This window comes from Quercus robur, chromosome 4 (genome assembly GCF_932294415.1).
Source record: "Quercus robur chromosome 4, dhQueRobu3.1, whole genome shotgun sequence".
Lineage (NCBI taxonomy): Eukaryota > Viridiplantae > Streptophyta > Magnoliopsida > Fagales > Fagaceae > Quercus > Quercus robur.
Window position 1 is genome coordinate 68,424,129 of NC_065537.1, and position 18,410 is coordinate 68,442,538.

The following is an 18,410-nucleotide window of genomic DNA, read 5'->3' on the forward strand; positions in this document are numbered from 1 at the left end:
ATGAAGGAAAAAAAAAAGAAAAAACCAAAATAATGGGAACTAGTAAAATTTATTTGTGGCCTATATAGAGGCCTTAAAGCCTACGGAGTTATAGTGACTTACATATAAGTGGATGTAATCAAACATGGACAAGGAAGCAAAAAATCTATAATTTCAGTGTAACAATATGTTTCCATGCTGTTGATTTTAGTTTATAATTAAAAATCTTTCCTATATATAAAAAAAAAAGTTCAAAATCTTTTATATTGAAAGGAGCATTCATATAAAATTGCATCTTCCTCATCCAAAATAGTGTGGGACAAACGAATTAAATTCTTCTTTTTGAGAAAAGAAAGGTCCCCCATTGGTAGACGTATAGAACTAGGAAACTTTAAGCAACATGTCTAAATAAGGTGCAGCAGGCATGACAAGTTGTAGCCCACAATGGCTTTTGTGGCTTGAACTTTTGTTATACATGTGCTCAACGTGGTAGAAAAGACCAAACCTCATTTTCTGACAGAAAAAAAAAAAAAAAAAAAAAAAAAAAAAAAAAAAAAACAGTGATGAAGTGCAACTATAAAGAAGTTATATTTGTGAGTTGATTTTCATGCCAATATTACAACCAACACTACTTCAATATGGTTCTCACCCATTACACAAAAAACCATGGAGAAGAAGCACGAGAAGGAGAAAAGCTAAGCCATGAAAGCCAGGAACTTCTTCTTTCTCTTCCAAAAGAAAAAGGATGGAGAACCCCTTATCTCTACAAGTACCAAGGATTTTGGTGCCAGCCAATGGAGATTCAAGCTACAGTTTCTTTCCAAAAGCACTTCCTAGCACGTGACACAGATGTAGTATTAGCTACTATACCAAAATCAGGCACCACATGGTTAAAAGCCTTGGCCTTTGCTATTGTGAATAGAAAGCGTTTTCCAATCTCAAACAACCACCCTTTGCTTTCTTACAACCCCCACGATCTTGTACCTTTCTTTGAGTACAAGCTTTATGCAAATGAGCAACTTCCTGACCTTTCCAACCTTTCCAACCTTCCACAACCTAGACTTTTTGGCACTCATGTTCCATTTGCTTCTTTGGCTAATCCTATCAACAAGTCTAGCAGTAGGGTTGTTTATCTTTGTCGAAACCCATTTGATACTTTTGTCTCCTCGTGGCATTACACTAACAAAATTATTCCAAAAACTCAAGCCCCAATGCCAATAGAGGATGCATTTGAAATGTATTGTAAAGGGATTGTTGGGTTTGGTCCATTTTGGGACCACATGTTGGGGTACTGGAAAGAGAGCATAGAGAGACCTCACAAGGTGTTGTTCTTGAAATATGAGGACATGAAAGAGGATGTTAGTTTTCACTTGAAAAAGTTGGCTGATTTTCTTGGGTTCCCATTTTCTTTGGAGGAAGAGAGAGCTGGCTGTGTTGAAAAGATAGCAAAGCTCTGTAGTTTTGAGAATTTGAAGGAGTTGGAGGTAAACAAAGCTGGCAAGTCTATTAAGAACTTTGAAAACAAAAACTTGTTTAGGAAAGCTGAGGTGGGAGATTGGGTAAACTATCTATCACCTAGAATGGCGGAGCAATTAACCAAAGTCATGGAGGAGAAGTTAGGTGATTCTGGTTTGTCATTCAAAGTGTTACCTTAGAACAGGTAAGTAATCAATAAGTTTAGAGACACAAAATCTTTCACGATTGTTGATACAAATTGTTATCATTGGTGCCTAAAAAAAATAGTATCAATGATGCTAAAGTGAAAGTCCAATCACAATATTTCATATAAAGTAATTGTAAAAAATTTGTGTTTCTTGCCTTACTCGTACGTGTTGTTAGCCTTTGCTTTTTAATTTGCACTATTATCTATATAACTTGTCCTTTCCATGCAGGATAGAAAGGTGAAGTCACTGTTCAAATAAATTCACATGCGGTTAAATTGCTCTTCAACTCGAACAATATTGCATGTACTCCTCATGTTGTAAGAAAATTTCTCTTTTGTACAAATATGGTATTAGCATGTTGTTTAATGAAAGCATTTCAGTTTTTGATAAATCAAATAAAAGGATTTGATGCTTGTTTTTACCACCTCATGTAGCCAGACTCAAATATAAGGAGTGTGATCATGGATAATGTTATCAATTTTAATATTAAAAAAAATTACAAATTGAATAACAATAAAAATCAAAATAATAAATAAACCTATTGATTATTATTTTATTTTGTGTTAAAAATTGATATAATAATTTGTAAAATATCGGTAATAAAACTTGTAATAATTTTAAATCCATAAAGAATGAGATGGATTGTGAACCTTGTGGTCTATGTCTCTGTTAAAGCACTATCTTTCTTACTGACACTGGTCAAATTAATATTGGATTGAACTGGAGCTAATTTTAAGATAAAAAAGATATTAAAAGTTAAAGGATGACTACAGATATTGGTTTAAGAAGTATTTTAAAGAAAAAAATTATGAGAAAGAAAAATATAACTTTTATATTTTACAATTTTTTTATATTTTCCCTTAAATAATATCAAAATTTTTCTAAAATGATGCATTACCTTACGTTAATTTCTTTACCACCATAATTTATAAGAAAAGTGCCTCATTAGATCTGTGATGGAAATGGTTGGATTCTCATGGTCCGTGTACATTGAAAGATTGAAAGTTGATTTGACTCTTTTCTTTTTCTTCTTTAAATAAAATGAAATGAAATAAAAATAAAATAAAAGCCACACTTTTTTTTTTTTTTGATAACAATAAAAGCCACACTACTAAATTAAAGAATAGCTCTCCTAATATGGATTCTTTATTATTTTAAAAACTCATTATTATGTCTTCAAATCAGTGTCTCAAAACTCATTTTATCACATCCAAATCTTGTCAGAACTGACTGACTCATTGCCAGAATGAGTAGATTTGCTGGGTAAACATACTATTACTAATTCCTAGATTTGTTTACTTGGAGTAATATGGACAATATATCTAAAAGGAACTAAAGATTCCAACTTAAAAGCTGCCTTTTCTTCAACCCGTTACCAGCATGATATATCATATTTGGAAATTGATTATTGGCAGATGAAAATGACATCCAAACTGTTTGGCGGACTCACAAGGAGAAACGCTTTTTTTTTTCTTTCTTATTTTAAGAGTTTCCTTTTCATGGTAAAAATGGGAGCTTTTGATGCACCATGCAATTACTATTTTGATGTGAGTGAAAAATGTTAACAAGGTAAAAGTCACAAAAAAATTTTGATCCCAAGACTAAAATTAAAAGTAAACTTTTTTTTTTTTTAATCTTAGTAATGAAAAATGTTATTATATGGTGCAATAACCCTACTCATTGCACTAAATCCAAAAATGAGTTCTTCATTCTTCAATAAAAAAAGAAAAAAGTTTTTATTTGAAAGAAAGTTAATTAGTCAAGAGTCTTATAATTTAACTAATATATTTTAGTATTTTCAACGAAGATATCTAGAGTTTAAATTTTCATACTCCAATTAAAAAAAAAAAACAAAACAAAACAAAGTGTATTAAAGTCAAGCATGCATATAGTATTTTCTACTTCCATATTTGGCCCACTTTACAAAGAAATTATACTAACAAAAAATAATGTGTTGAAAACAGAAACTTGTTATTATAGGTGAGGTGGGAAACTGGGTGGTAGATCTAAAAACTTGTTATTTGTCCCCTAGGATTGTGGAACAATTGACCTAAATCATGGAGGAAGTTAGGTAGTTCTGGTTTGCCATTCAAAGTGTTCTATTAGACACTTAGGGTAAGCACTAAGCAATTCATGTGGTTGGCTTGTGCAATTTTGCAGTTAGTTGTATGGCTTCTGCTTTGGCATGTAAGACGAAAAGGTGCAGATGATATTCAATTAAATTTATATATAGTTAAATAATATGCTTTAGTTTAGACAATACTCCAAGACGTGATCATAGAGTTTTCTTAAAAGCATGTCATTATGTGATAACTCAAAAAGTGTGGCTCGACTTAAACATAATGAATATTATGTTCGGTAGCCCCATATAATCATGTGGTCACCATTAAGTACTCCATTAAAATCAAAAGTGAAATAAGGTAGGTTGTTGTAACTATTATGATTAAGCACTCTTGCATTATAGATACATGCTAGTTTGACTATTATAATATGGATTGATCCAAAACATGGTTAAGTGCTAAGAGTCTTGTAGTTTAGGTTAAAATCCCCCCTCTTCCACTATTGTAACTAATTATCAAAAATAAATATAAATATACACACACACACACAATACTCCCACATGTGATCATAAAGTTTTCTTAAAAGTATGTCATTATGTGATGACTCAAATAGAGTGATAATCCTCCAAGCTTGTATGGCTAGGCTTAAAGATAATAAATATTATGTGAGGTAACCCTATATAATTATGTGGCCACCATTGAGTACTACATTAAAATCAAAAGTGAAATAAAGTAGGTTATTGTAACTTCTATAATGAAGCACTCTGTTATTGATATATGCTAGTTTGACTATTAAATATGGATTGATCCAAAACATGGTTAATGGTACCGAGAGTCTTGTAACTCTAGTTCAAATTGCCCCTTTCATTGTTTTAACTAGTTATAAAAAATAAAAATAAAAATTAATATGTTTAAGTTCAAACAATACTCCAACATGTGATCATAAAGTCTTCTTAAAATCATTCCATTATATGTGATGACACAAATAGAGTGGTAATCCTCTAAAAGCTTGTGTGGCTAGGCTTAAACATAATGAACATTATGTTAGGTAGTTCATATAATCATGTGGTCACCCTTGAGTACTCCATTATAATCAAAAGTAAAATAAAGTAGGTTATGCTAGCTTGACTATTAAATTTGAATTGATCCAAATATGGTTAATTGTGCCAAGAGTCTTGTTATTCAAATCATACTTTTTTTTTTATGTTTTCAATGGAAACATCCAAAGTTTAAATACCCTCATCCTCTAACTATCGAATTAAAAAAAACAAACATGACAAGAAAACAACCTTCATTGGTACGAGAAGCTTTGATTCTTAATAAACTTTTAAGAAACCAAACTACCAAAACAAAAGAGGATCAATGGTACTAGAAGCTTTAATTATCAATAAAACTTTAAAAGAATAACGATTCTAACCACCATAACATAAGAGGATCAATACGTTTTTATTAGATTTCAAAGATTTGTGGTTGGAGTTTTATGACCCATGTATCTTACATTACCCTCTTGTAATGTAAATTTGAATATATGGAGGTAAAATTTACATTTCAAGCACGTGATGTAATTCGATCTCATGGCTAATACATGTCAGCAAATTAGCTTTTTTCTCATTTCACAAAAGACTAAAATACAGTTCGAACAACCGGGTATGTATCATTTCCCAGAGCATCTCTGTTGATTTTCTGCTATACTTTGGCATTGCCAAAGGAAATACAAATAGGAATTCAGTTAGATATGGTCCTGATTCTCAGTATCATTTATAACATTATTGCATGTCTGGTATCCTTGACATATAAAGGACCATGAACATGCTTTTCTTTTAGGCTGGTATTCTTTGCAGTTGTCCATTTCTCTTGAGCAGTTCATGCAAAACCTATACTGCACCACAGTAGTTCTAGTACAATTTTTTTTTTTTTTTTTAAATCAAGACTTATATCTAATTCTTCCTCTAAACATGGTAAATTTATCCACAAAAAACACAATGATTATGAGAATTGAATGTTAAATAAGACTCAACAAATTTTTTTTTACCACTTCTTGAAAATTACATTGGCAATAGTTTAAAAAACTGAGCCAGTTTCATGTACTTCCTTCCTACAAATCTACTAATTACTTACATGAGTTAGACATTAATATTGCAAACTCTAGCAAAGTCAATCTCCAACAATCAAGCAAATCTAATACCTTTTTGCTTTTATCTTTTCCTGAACGGATCTGCTTGTGCCAACCATTGTGCAAATGCTTTGTTTGGGAATATGTTATCTGCCTTCATCCTCTCTCGAAACCCATAAACAGGAGCTTTAGCATTGATATATGCCTGGATCAGAATCTCATGTGGCTTGAGTCGGCCATTGTACCCAGACTGCTTCATTCTATGGAATAATTTCTCAGTATTATGTATATCTCCCCGCTTTGCGTATTCTTCCATGACAACCTTGTAAGTGTTGAATAGTGGTCTCACCTTATTCTTCTGTACTGCCTTATGCAAAATGGAGTCAGCTTTCTCCACGTCCCCAGCTCCCAAATGGAGCCTCACCAGTGCATCCCAAGTCAACGGGCCAACCCAGCTCCCAATATCTCCCATCTGCTTCACAAATTCCTTTCCCTTAGTCAGAAGCTTATGGTTCACATAAACTTGTAGGAGAGCAGAGTAATGCCTTGAAGAGAGTTTCTTCCACTTCTGAAGCATCATTTCAAAGACTGCTTCTGCCTTCTCCACCTCACCCAGCTTGCCCCACGCTTCTATAGCAGCCATGCACTCATTCATTGTGGGATCCAATTCACATTCCTTCCAAATTCTATCCACATCATCAGAAATGCCAAGAGAAGCATAGAGAGGAAGCACCACTCTGCGCACATCAAGACTTTCCTTCAGCTTTCTTTCTTCAATTTCCTTTAAGACAGTTTTAGCTTTATCTTCTAAACCCCCAGATATGTAGTGCTTAGCCAAGACAGCTAAAACATGTATGTCAGGTAGCACTCCTTCAGCCTTCATAGTCTCAAACAACTGCTCCATCCCTACAATGTCATTGGACTCCCCTTTGGTGTCTAGTAAGAGCCTGTAAGTAAAGAGAGATGGCTTGAGATTTTCTTTCTCCATTAACAACAAGATATCGGCTATCCTTCTCTTGTCAAGTCTCTTGTAGAGGATGATCATTTGATTGCAAGCATCAATAGTGATTGGAAACTCAAGCTCCCTGATTTTCTTGAACACTGCCTCTGCTTTCTTCATGTTAATGAGATGGACACAGCAAGTTAGGAGGGTTCGGTATACTAATTCACCTTTGAAATTCTTGGGGATGTTCTCAATGTACTTCTCTGCCTTCTGGATACCATGTACTTTAGCAATCAAATCAAGGCGAGCAGCATGATCTTGTTCAGTAAGGTCATGTTGCTTAGTAGTCTCCAACCACTCTGAGAACTGCAAAATAAATTAGATTTTAATAGAAGGTTAAAAATGCAACCAAGCATCAATCCTGACTACATAGGGTCAGCTATATGAATCTTTTTCCACATATACTGCTTTACTTTTCATGATATTGTCTTTGCTGCAGGTCATTGTTACAATCAATAAACTATTATTATGATTGCAGCAGCTAAAAGTAAGCAAATTTAAATTTATCAATGCTTGAGAATCCAGGGAAACATATTATTGCATCAGCTGTTTAACCAATTCTGTGATAGAACTAAGGGTATTATCTTCTTTCTTTTCTCCCTTTTGGCTAAGTCATAAGTGCACTAAGGAGTAATAAGACTTCATTTTTTTTTGGTAGAACTATACAAGTAGTTCAGCCATAAGCCGACATTTTCACCTATAAGAGAAGGGTTATGGTTAGAACCTAAAGAAAGAAGGAGAGAGGTCTAGGGGGCTTTGCTTTGGACGTGAAGAGTAACAGTGCACAGAAGAGGTGGAGTGGTACGGACAAAAGATATAGCCTCCAATAATGCAAACATAGGGGCATAGACATAAAAAGATGATGACCTAACTTGTGGCCTTACGGATGAAGCCTACTAAGCCCGATCATATAATAATTAGGATTTCTTTTATGTAATTGTTATTTCTTTTTGTATTTGGTTTAGGAGTTTAAATTCTTTTTAGAGTAGTAATGTTATTTTCAATCCCTACAAGGATAATAAGTTTGGAACTCTATTTAAAGAACCCATGATTCAGTTTTTGTTTACAGTTTGATAGATTAATAAATTTCTCTTGGAATTTTCCTTTTAATGTTCTAGTGCTGACTTGAGCTACCCCTAGGTGCTGACTCCTAGAAGTTTTGTTCTCTACTTGGTGCTGACTCAAAGCTAGCCAAAATGTTGATTCCTCAGTTATCTATCCTTAAATTTTCTGTTCTTTGATTTTTGTGTTGCATTAAGTTTTGGTTTTATCCAATGTCAAGGAGAAGAAAAAGAAGAAAGGAGAAAATATGCTAGGCAATCTTGCCTCAACACAAACATTAGCCATTGTTTCAACACAAACATTTAGCCATTGTTTAGTATGCCAATTCAATAATAGCAAGAGTAGAAATTTCCATTACTAGGGTTCAATAGTGCTGTGGACATAGCATTTCTCATAGAATAATAAAGTACTATATGTAAATATTAATTATCATTTTTTTATAAGTAATAATAGTTTTATTAAAGTTGAAAAAAATACTCTATGTTCACGATGATGAACATAAAGTACCATTAACAATTACAAGGAAATCAAGCAGAAGATCTAACAAAATGTTGGAATTCAAAAATGGAAGTACAATGTGTAAAGCCCACTGCCCGAGACCAATCAAACAAAGAACAAATCAACATGAAATTCAAGTGATCAAGAGGTTGCGCAATATCCTCAAACTCGTGTCTGTTCCATTCCTTCCAAACTAACCACATCAAGCACACCAACACCAAATTCCATACATCGGAGTAATGTATGGAATTTAATGTCATCTCTTATTTATATTTTTCAATTTTGTTTATATTATATATAGTTTATATCGAATATGGTAGGTTACACATACACTCAATAGCTCTTGAATTTACAAACTCAAGTTTCACCTCATTCGCATGGAGAATATTTTCCATTTGAGCTACAACTAATTGGCATCAATTAATAGAAATTCCTAATGATGCAATTAGTCTGAGGAATATGTATTCTTTACTTGAGGCATTAATTAATAACTTTTTTTTTTTGGGGAGAATATATTTAATTTGAATCTAGCACATACCAGGGTGATGCTGGATAACTTCTGGATAAAACAATGACAAACTAGCAAATTATGTCTTCATTTTACCATTAAAGGTACAAGGCAAAGTGCAAGCAAACATATGCATTTCAGCAAAATCAGACATGCATTTCATAATTTGTGACAAAAAATGAAAAAAATATACATAATAATTTATTTAGGGAAATATCAAGAAATAGCACCTGCAATGTCTTGCCATACATCCTACGCTTCCGAAGGCTAACTATGATTTTAGAAATACTGAGTCGGTTCAAATCATTCCCTTCCGCAAGCCACTTATCAAGAACACTAGCAACAGAGTGGCTTGGAGCATCCATTATAGCCTTGCACAACTCTAAAGAAGCCTTTTTCTTGTGAGATTCCTCACCAACCACACCTTTCTCAGTATCAAATAAATCATCATCCAAAATCCCTGGTTCTGAAGCTAATTCTTCCCCAACTTCTTCATCCGCATTACAATCCTCGATTACGTCAACTGTAGAGGTTGTTTCAGGTTCTAAAATCCCGTCTTCCACATCAAGGCTATCACTGCTACTTCCTGCATCTGCCACTGAACAAAGACTACGGCTACGCACAAAGATTCCTTCAAGAATAGGTGTGTGGTGAAACAACTTAACCGAATGGAATCTAGTCGATAATAAGTGAGCAGGGTGGCATATACTAGCTCTGTCTCCTCTAACATTACTTGATGTGCCCGGTTCAGCACAAAAAACCCTTGAAGCTTCAAGGAAATACCGTTGTTTCCTAACAATAAAAGAAAGAGATTCAAATAATTTAGACAGCTAAAGAAGAGGAGTTATATTATAAGCAAAGGGTGGAATGGTATAAAAACTTAGTGGGATAACATGGGTGTTAGTGAAAGCTATCACAAACAGCATAACGGGTGATTGCTATATAAATTCAAAATCATAAGAAGATGTTTATTTATTGTAAAAACCTTTTTCTCAAATGACTCACCCACCCACATACACAAAGTTGGAAGCAAGACCTGAGGAGGCAAAATGGTCATGCTTTATTTTGTGAATAAAATTATAAACTAAGAAATACTTTTTTTGAAGAGCCTAAGACACATAAAATATGAAATTTGAGCCAAGGGGAAAGGGAAAAAAAAAATAGCATATACGCTTTTCATTAATGACAGTTCTCCATAATTTTATCATCAGAATCTCACTATCCACAAAACCACCATGGCTATGCTCTCTATATATAAAGTGAAAAACATGATGGTACAATGTCCTTGTCTAAGTTAACCCAAAATCACATGTAGACAAATATTAAAATAAACATCTTTGACTATGTAGTAATAAGAAAACAGAGAAAAAAATAACAAAAATTTCAATTTGCAGACAAACCCATTTGTGTATGAACATGTCAGAGTGTGAGTGTGTGTGTGAGAGAGAGAGAGAGAGAGAGAGAGAGAGTTACTTGAGAGGGTGAAAAGCTCGACGGAGTGGCCACATGATGACTGATGATGAATGTTGGAGATAAGCATAAACCCTTGCAATCCCTGGACAAACCTGCTACTTACTAGTCACTGAGTCTAAAACCCTATTCTTTTGAAACCCATATTTTTCTTTTTCATTTTCTTTTTGCTGATTGAGGAACCAAAGTATCATTCGGGTCGGAAACTCAGGGTTGACCTATGAATATGTGAATGTTAGGGAGTGACCCAGAAAGTGTTGGATATGGGCCTGGTGGGCTGGTTTATTTGCATGGTTATTATTATTATTATTATTTTTTTGAGAATCGTGGTTATTTGCATGGGTATTATGTTGTTATCGATCTTGGCTGGTAGGTACCACAAATATTTTAGTACTCTGAATTATCTGTTAAATCTTATATAGGTCACCCCTGTTAATATAGTCGAGTTGGGTAGAATATAGTTAACATCCTTAAGGTTTGAGCTAATGACAGTCAAGTCTAAGACTTTTCAAAATTGAATAGAGACCAAGTTGATCAATTTTGAAAAGTCTTAAACCTGGCTAACATTAACCAAAATCTCAGGAGTGTTAATTGTGTTTTATCTTATTTTTTCATTTACTTTGAAGAGTCTGGTTAATATATGCTGTGAAATTGAAAAATTTGTCATAAAAGTTAGTTATTTTTTCATTTTCCCATAAAAAATTATCTAAAATAGTTTACTAATATATGCCCTTAAGTCATATATGCCCTTAAAATTATCTAAACCATACTTTGAATTGGAGAAAGTCTTAAGATTCCATTTTTCATAAATTTTAAATTATATAATATAATGACACATTACTTAAAATCTCAGAAAGGAAAAAAAATTAACTGTTTTTTTGGTTAATTTCCAGAGTTCCCAAAGACAACATGTCCTATTAGAGAAGCAATATCTTCTTGGATCCAACGCTTTCATCAAAAACCTTCTTGGCAAATTGTTTTTTAACAATTTGCATGCAAAACACATTCACCACCTCAATCATGCACCTACAGATTTCATGTCATACAACAACTGCGCTTAGTCCCAAAATTGTTGGAATCAGCCATATAGATTCTCAACAGACTAGTTAGGCGGCCACATGTTTCAAGACTTCATATCATATCCCAACAAAAAAAAACTCACTTCAGGGCCAATGTTGCCATCAGGATTGATTTTGTCGTGTGTCTCGAAGTCTTCAGATCTAACTACTCTTTCAAAATGTGCTCTAATGTACATTAATTCACTACTCTCATGGTGCTCTGATGTTACTTCCCTTGGAAGTACAGCAGCTCCCATTGACTTGCATCACATTCAAATCATCTGCTCTCTCTTTACAGCATACCCTGATTTTCTAGTTCTACCATTGCAAAACAAAGTTCATGCCAGCTTGTCCATAATCTGTCTTCTCGTTTGGATGATTATGAGAATTGAGTATTAAATAAGAAGTGAAAGATGCCAGTATCAACCATCAACCACTTCTTGAAAAATTACATCAGCCATAATAAAAAACTGAGCCATTTCCATGTACTTCCCTCCTACAAAACTACTCACTTACACAAGTTAGACATTAAATTGTTAAAGTTAACTTTTTTAAATAAAAGACTTTAAAATTGCAGACTTCAGGAAAGTCAACCTTTCATCAATATAGCAAATCTAATACCTTTTTTGCTTTATCCTTCCCTGAATGCATCAACTTGTGCCAACAGTTGTGCAAATGCTTTGTTTGGGAACATGTTCTCTGCCTTCATCCTCTCTCGAAACCCATAAACAGGAGATTTAGCATTGATATACGCTCGAATCAGAATCTCAAATGGTTTTAGCTGGCCAGAGTGTCTACAGTGCTTCATTCTATAAAATAGTTTCTCAGTATTATGTATATCACCCAGATTTGAGTACTCTTCCATTACAGCCATGTAAGTGTTGAATAGTGGTCTCACCCTGTGCTGCTGAGCTGCCTTATGCAAAACGGAGTCAGCTTTCTCCACATCCCCAGCTCCCAAATAGATTCTCACCAGTGCATCCCAAGCCAAAGGGCCAATCCAGCACCCACTATCTCCCATCCGCTTCACAAACTCCTCCCCCTTAGTCAAAAGCTTATGGTTCAGATAAACTTTCAAGAGCGCATTGTAAGGCCTTGAAGAGAGTTTCTTCCACCTCTGAAGCATCATTTCAAAGACTGCTTCTGCCTCCTCAACTTTGCCCAATTTGCCCCATGCTTCTATAGCAGCAATGCTCTCGTTCAGCGTGAGATCCAATTCACATTCCTTCCAAATTCTAGCCACCTCATCAGAGTTTCCAAGAGAAGCATAGAGAGGAAGCAATGCTCTGCGCACCTCAGTACTTTCCTTTAGCTTTCTTTCTTCAATTTCCTTCAAGACAGTCTTAGCTTTATCTTCTAAACCCCCAGATATATAATGTTTTGCCAAGACAGTTAAAACATATATGTCAGGTAGCACTCCTTCAGCCTTCATATTCTCAAACAACAGCTCCATCCCTACAAGGTCATGGGACTCCCCTTTGGCGTCTAGTAAGAGCCTGTAAGTAAAGAGAGATGGCTTGAGATTTTCTTCCTCCATTAACAACAAGATATCGGTTATCCTTCTCTTGTCAAGCCTCTTGTAGAGGATGATCATTTGATTGCAAGCATCAACAGTGATTGGAAATTCTAGCTCCCTCATTTTCTTGAACACTCTCTGCTTTCTTCATGTTAGTGACAAGGACACAGCAAGTTAGGAGGGCTAGGTATACTAATTCGCCTCTAAAGTGGTTGGGAATTTTCTCAATGTACTTCTCTGCATTTTCGATACCATGTACTTTAGCAATCAAATCAAGGCGAAAAGCATAATCTTGTTCGTAAAGGTCAGGTTGTTTATTAGTCTCCAACCACTCTGAGAACTGCAAAATAAAATAGATTTTGATAAAAAGTTTGAGATGCAATCTAGCATTAATCCTGACTACATAGGTCAGCTACATGAATGTTTTTCCACATATCCTGCTTTACTTTCATTGTATTCTTACAATCAATAAGATAATATCATGATTGCAGCAGCTAAAATTAACCAAAATTTTATTTATCAAGGCTTGAGAATCAAGGGAAACATATTTTTCCATCAACTGTTTAACCACTTCTGTGATAGAACTAAGCATATTATATTTTCTTGTGTCCCCCTTTTGGCTAAGCATAAGTGAACCATGGACACTATCAATATTATATGAGAGAATTTAGTTCATCCATAAGCCGACATTTCCACCTGTCTTAAAATATTTCATCATATTTAACCTTGGGATTATCAATGACCAGATGGCTTGGATAATCCTTTATTTTTATTTTTATTTTTTGGCTTAGATAAATATAAACAGGGAACAGCAAAAAGGAAAACTACCAACAATCAAGCAGAAGGGCATGAACTAACTCCGGTGGAAAACCCCTTGGACACAACCCAACTGAACTTTACATTATCAAAAACATACGCAAATAACATAATCTTGCAAAGATTTGGTCCATTTGGATCAACCTAATTTTGCAAACACATGACAAAACCTGCGTTTATCTCCTACCCCCACTGTTTTGAAGCATTTTTTGACATCATATCATGACAAAGTATAATAAATCACAAGTATCACCACAGATCATATGATCTTAGTATAGGGAAACAGCCAATCAATTAATCTCAATATATGTTTCACCCAAACAGGCCCACTTATATTGCATAACATCAAGAACCAGTTATTGACATGTGACCTCAACAGGGCACACAATCAGCTGCAACTATGCCTTATGGAGTGGAGGTCACTAGTTTAAATCTCCCCTTGCGTCCAAAACCTACCTATATCAAAAGAGGGGGGGGGGGGGGGGGGGGGTGTTGAGAGAAAAAGAACAAGCTATTGACATAGAACAGATTAGGAAACCTGCCCATGGATGGTTTTATGGTGGTTGAGAGTTGGGGAAATTTGTGGTTTAAGGCTAGGGATTATGGGAAAAAGGGGTTTTATGCTAGTTGCTAAATGTTTAATGTTGAGGCAAGATCCCCTAGTGTGTTTTCTCTCTCCTTTCTTCTTCTTTTCCTCCTCCTCTGTGCACTGTTACTCTTCATAGCCAAAGAAAGCCCCTTGGACCTCTCTCCTTCTTTCTTTACATTCAAACTATAACCCTTCTCTTATATACTTTGAAACCCATAAGCCTAAGTTCTCCCAATCTTTTAGCCCTTAAATAAGCCAATAATGCTCTACCTTTTTATTTTTGATATAGGGGTGGGGAGATTTGAACCCTGGTTCTCCTAATAAAGAAGACTAGGCAATGCCACTGAGCTACAAAGCTCTTGGCCAGTGAAGGTTGGCATTGCTTAGCATGTTGAGATGATATACAGCAAGAGTAGAAATTGACTATGAATCAGTATTATTGGGGATAAAATTGATATTCCTATTCATTTATTTTATTCTATTTTATATTGCAGTACTGGAACCCTGGAAGAGAACTTTAGAACTAGTAAATGTTATCTTATCATATATAGTTTGACTACATACAATGACAACAACAAGCCTTAGTTCGAAAATTTTGGAGTTGCCTATGGATCTTCAATAGACTAATCATAGTCAATCAAATGCATTCTTAGAAGATGCCCCAACATGTATCTACAGTGAATCCATTCATAAAAAAGTGACTAATTTTTATGATGGCCATAAACCTACCACGACCCTCCTTTTTCCGGACTTAGGTCCGGTTGCAAACAAAGTATATCACACTGATGCATAAACATGGTTTGAGTATATAAATTAGATTATTTATTATCAATGACTATCATCAATTATTATAAAATATTAAATAATATATACAATTATACATTCAACTAAATTATTTTACTAGGTACATTTACATATACATTACATTTATAAATAAATATATGATATCTGATAGTAATTAATATTATAGAATAATAAATTAATATAGGTAAAATATAACTTCTCATTTATAGTTTTTTAATGTCATTTCTTACTTATATTTTTAAATTTTGTTTATAAGTATATATAATTTATATAAAATATGGTAGGTTTACACATAAACTCAGTAGATTTGAATCCATAACCTCTAGTTTCACTTAGTTCTTTTAGAGAAGAAAATGCCCTTTGAGCTACAACTCATTGGCATTGATTAATAAAACTCCTATTGTCTAAGGAAGACATATTCCTTACCTGAGGCATCAATCAATAATATTATTAGTATTGCAATATATCTAATTTGAAGCTAGTACCTACCAAGTTGATGCTGGATAACCTCTGGATAAACAATGACAAACATGAAAAATATGTCGTCATTTTACCTTTAAAGGTACAAAAATGTAACAGGCAAACATATGCATTTCTAACTTTCAGCAAAACCATGAGACAAGAACTTTCAGCAAAACCATGTGACAAAATATGTGTTTCTAACTTTCAGCAAAACCATGTGACAAAATATGAAAAACTACATAAAAACTTTATTTAGGGAAATATCAAGAAAGAGCACCTGCAATGCCTTGCCATACATCTTACACTTCCGAAGTATAACTATGATCCTAGAAGTACTGAGTCTGTTCAAATCATTCCCTTCCTCAAACCACTTACCAAGAACACCTGCAACAGAGTGGCTTGCAGCATCCATTATAGCTTTACACAACTCTAAAGAAGCCTTTTTCTTGTGTGAGTCCTCACCAACCACACCTTTCTCAGCATCAGACAAATCATCATGCAAAAACCCTGGTTCTGAAGCTAATTTTTCCCCATATTCTTCATCCGCATTACTATCCTCAATTACATCAACTGCAGCATGTGTTTCAGCTTCTAAAACCCCACCTTCCACATCAAGGTTATCACCACTACTTCTTGCATCTGCCTCTGAATAAAGACTATGGCTACCCACAAAGATTCCTTCAAGAATAGGTGCGTCATGAAACAACTTCACCGAAAGGAATCTAGTCAATAATAAGTGAGCAGGGTAGCATATGCTAGCTCTCTCTCCTCTTACATTACTTGATGTTTCCAGTTTAGCACAAAAAGCCCTTGAAGCCTCGAGGCAAAACCGTTGTTTCCTAATAATAAAAGAAATAAATCCAAATAATTTAGACTGCTAAAGAAGTGAAGTTATTATAAAGCTATCACAAACAGCATAACAGGTCATTGCTATATAAATTCAAGGCTAAAATGCAAATTGCACCCTTTAAGATTGGTTGGAATTTATTTCAAGCCTCTAACTTTACTTTCATTCAATCGAGTTCTCCAATTTTCAAATCTATTCAATTCACGCCTTCCATCCAATTCTGTTAAAACATGATGCTATAATGTGCTTATCTTACACTCTTACTTAACCCAAAACCAACATTAATAAATAACCAAAGACTGAGAATAAGATAAAAAAGGATAACAACTGCAACAAAATGAGAAAATTTATAAACTTTTCTAATAGTTGGTCAAAAGATACATGTATTGGGTAGTGAAATCACATTTTAGACATATATTAAAAGAAACGACTTGAACTTACTGATATATAAAATAAAAAAAACCAAGTAAAGAAGAGGAAATATTCAATTTGCAGGCAAACCCATTTGTTTATATATCAGACTGAGAGAGAAAGAGTGTTACTTGAGAGAGTGAAAGGCTCTGCGGAGTGGCCACATGATCAGGGTGGGAGATAAACCCTGGCAATCCTAGACACAGACAGGACACACCCACTAGTTACTGGTAACTGAACTGAGCTTAAAACCCTGTACTTTAATTTTCTCTGCAGACAGGATGAAAAGCTGAGAATTGTGTTGATTGGGACCAAATATCATCTGGGTCAAGCTTGATTCATGAGAATGTGATTGACAACTTGGAGCCAGAAAGTATTGGACATGGCCCATCCAGTTTGTTCAGCTATGAGAAAGGGTATTGTGCGGCTTGGCATAAGAGGTTTATTAAGGCTCAATTTAAGACAAAGCTGGGCTGGTTAGCTTGATGAAATATTGGGCTTTACAAGTAAAGGCCTCCGTTCTTCTTGATTAGTTATTGTACATTCAAATCCTAATCGACAAGTTGTTATTAATTTTTCCTACTATTTTATTGATCATGCATGTAGAATTATATTGATTACATTTTTTTTCTTTTATATATATCGACCAAATGTTAGGTACAAAACTGTTTTTTATAATTTTTTTTTACAACATAATAAGATGACAAGTTGTAATTGAAGTAATATTTGTTTTATATGGATTTATCATTGATACAATTTTTATATGCATTGGATGGTTTTAAAAAGTTGGGGATATTTATTTACAATCAAATTTTTAGTTGATTGTCTAATTAGATTAAATAGCTTTTTGAATTAGATGAGCTTCATTTGATAAAGCTTATTGATGGCAATAGCTCTTCTAGGCTAAACCTCAATTTGGTAACTAAGATACATGAATTTTGGCTTGAAATTCACACCCAACATCTCACAATTTGCAATCATGGGCTCCAATCCGTAGATTTGTGACCCCCATAAATGTCATAGCTCCCATAGCACCATGATCAAGGATAATAGGAGAGAATCAAGGAGGGAGTGGTTCAGAACAACTCCTATATAAATCTCAAGTCTTACACTCTCCAAGAATAGAGAATACACTTTACAATTTTCTATTTTCTTCTGTGAGTTTTGACTTGAGTATTGGGGGAGATTTTGCAAAGACTACACTGGTGCTTCTAACAGAGTGTTTACATCTTGTGAGCCTTTCAAAGCTCTTTGTTTGGACAAGTGGCTTACTAAGATTTCCAACATCACCACTTATCATTGTTGATGAAGTGTAGATTCGTCAGTCACAATGAATATGTCCAGATGGAGATGGATATTCGTCTGCGCCATCGTGGAAGTAGCGATTCCTCACAATGGTCACCGGTGTGGTGCCTGCCACAACACCTCCGATGCCAAAGTCAGTATGAGAAACTTATAGCAAATAACAGAGTAAAAATTATTAGGGATGCTGTTTTGTGTTAAAAAAACAATGTACCTTCTCTTGGGGGTGTGAGGGTTATATATATTTA

The 18,410-nt window shown here is 34.4% G+C and overlaps 1 protein-coding gene and 1 pseudogene across 2 annotated transcripts; one reads left to right on the plus strand and one right to left on the minus strand.

The window, feature by feature from the left end:
- The first annotated feature begins 568 nt into the window (after positions 1-568).
- LOC126723480 (cytosolic sulfotransferase 15-like) lies at positions 569-2,067 on the plus strand. Of its 2 annotated transcripts, none has more exons than XM_050426911.1 (2): positions 569-1,639; positions 1,877-2,067. In XM_050426911.1, exon 1 carries the CDS (start codon positions 618-620, stop codon positions 1,632-1,634), a length of 1,017 nt encoding a protein of 338 aa, XP_050282868.1. In that variant the 5' UTR covers positions 569-617; the 3' UTR covers positions 1,635-1,639; positions 1,877-2,067. The 2 variants fall into 2 exon arrangements, with proteins under 2 accessions (XP_050282868.1, XP_050282867.1); XM_050426910.1 differs by having other exon boundaries at positions 570-1,639; positions 1,872-2,067.
- Positions 2,068-5,689: 3,622 nt separating this feature from the next.
- LOC126722456 (uncharacterized) lies at positions 5,690-17,268 on the minus strand (annotated as a pseudogene).
- Between the last annotated feature and the right edge of the window lie 1,142 nt (positions 17,269-18,410).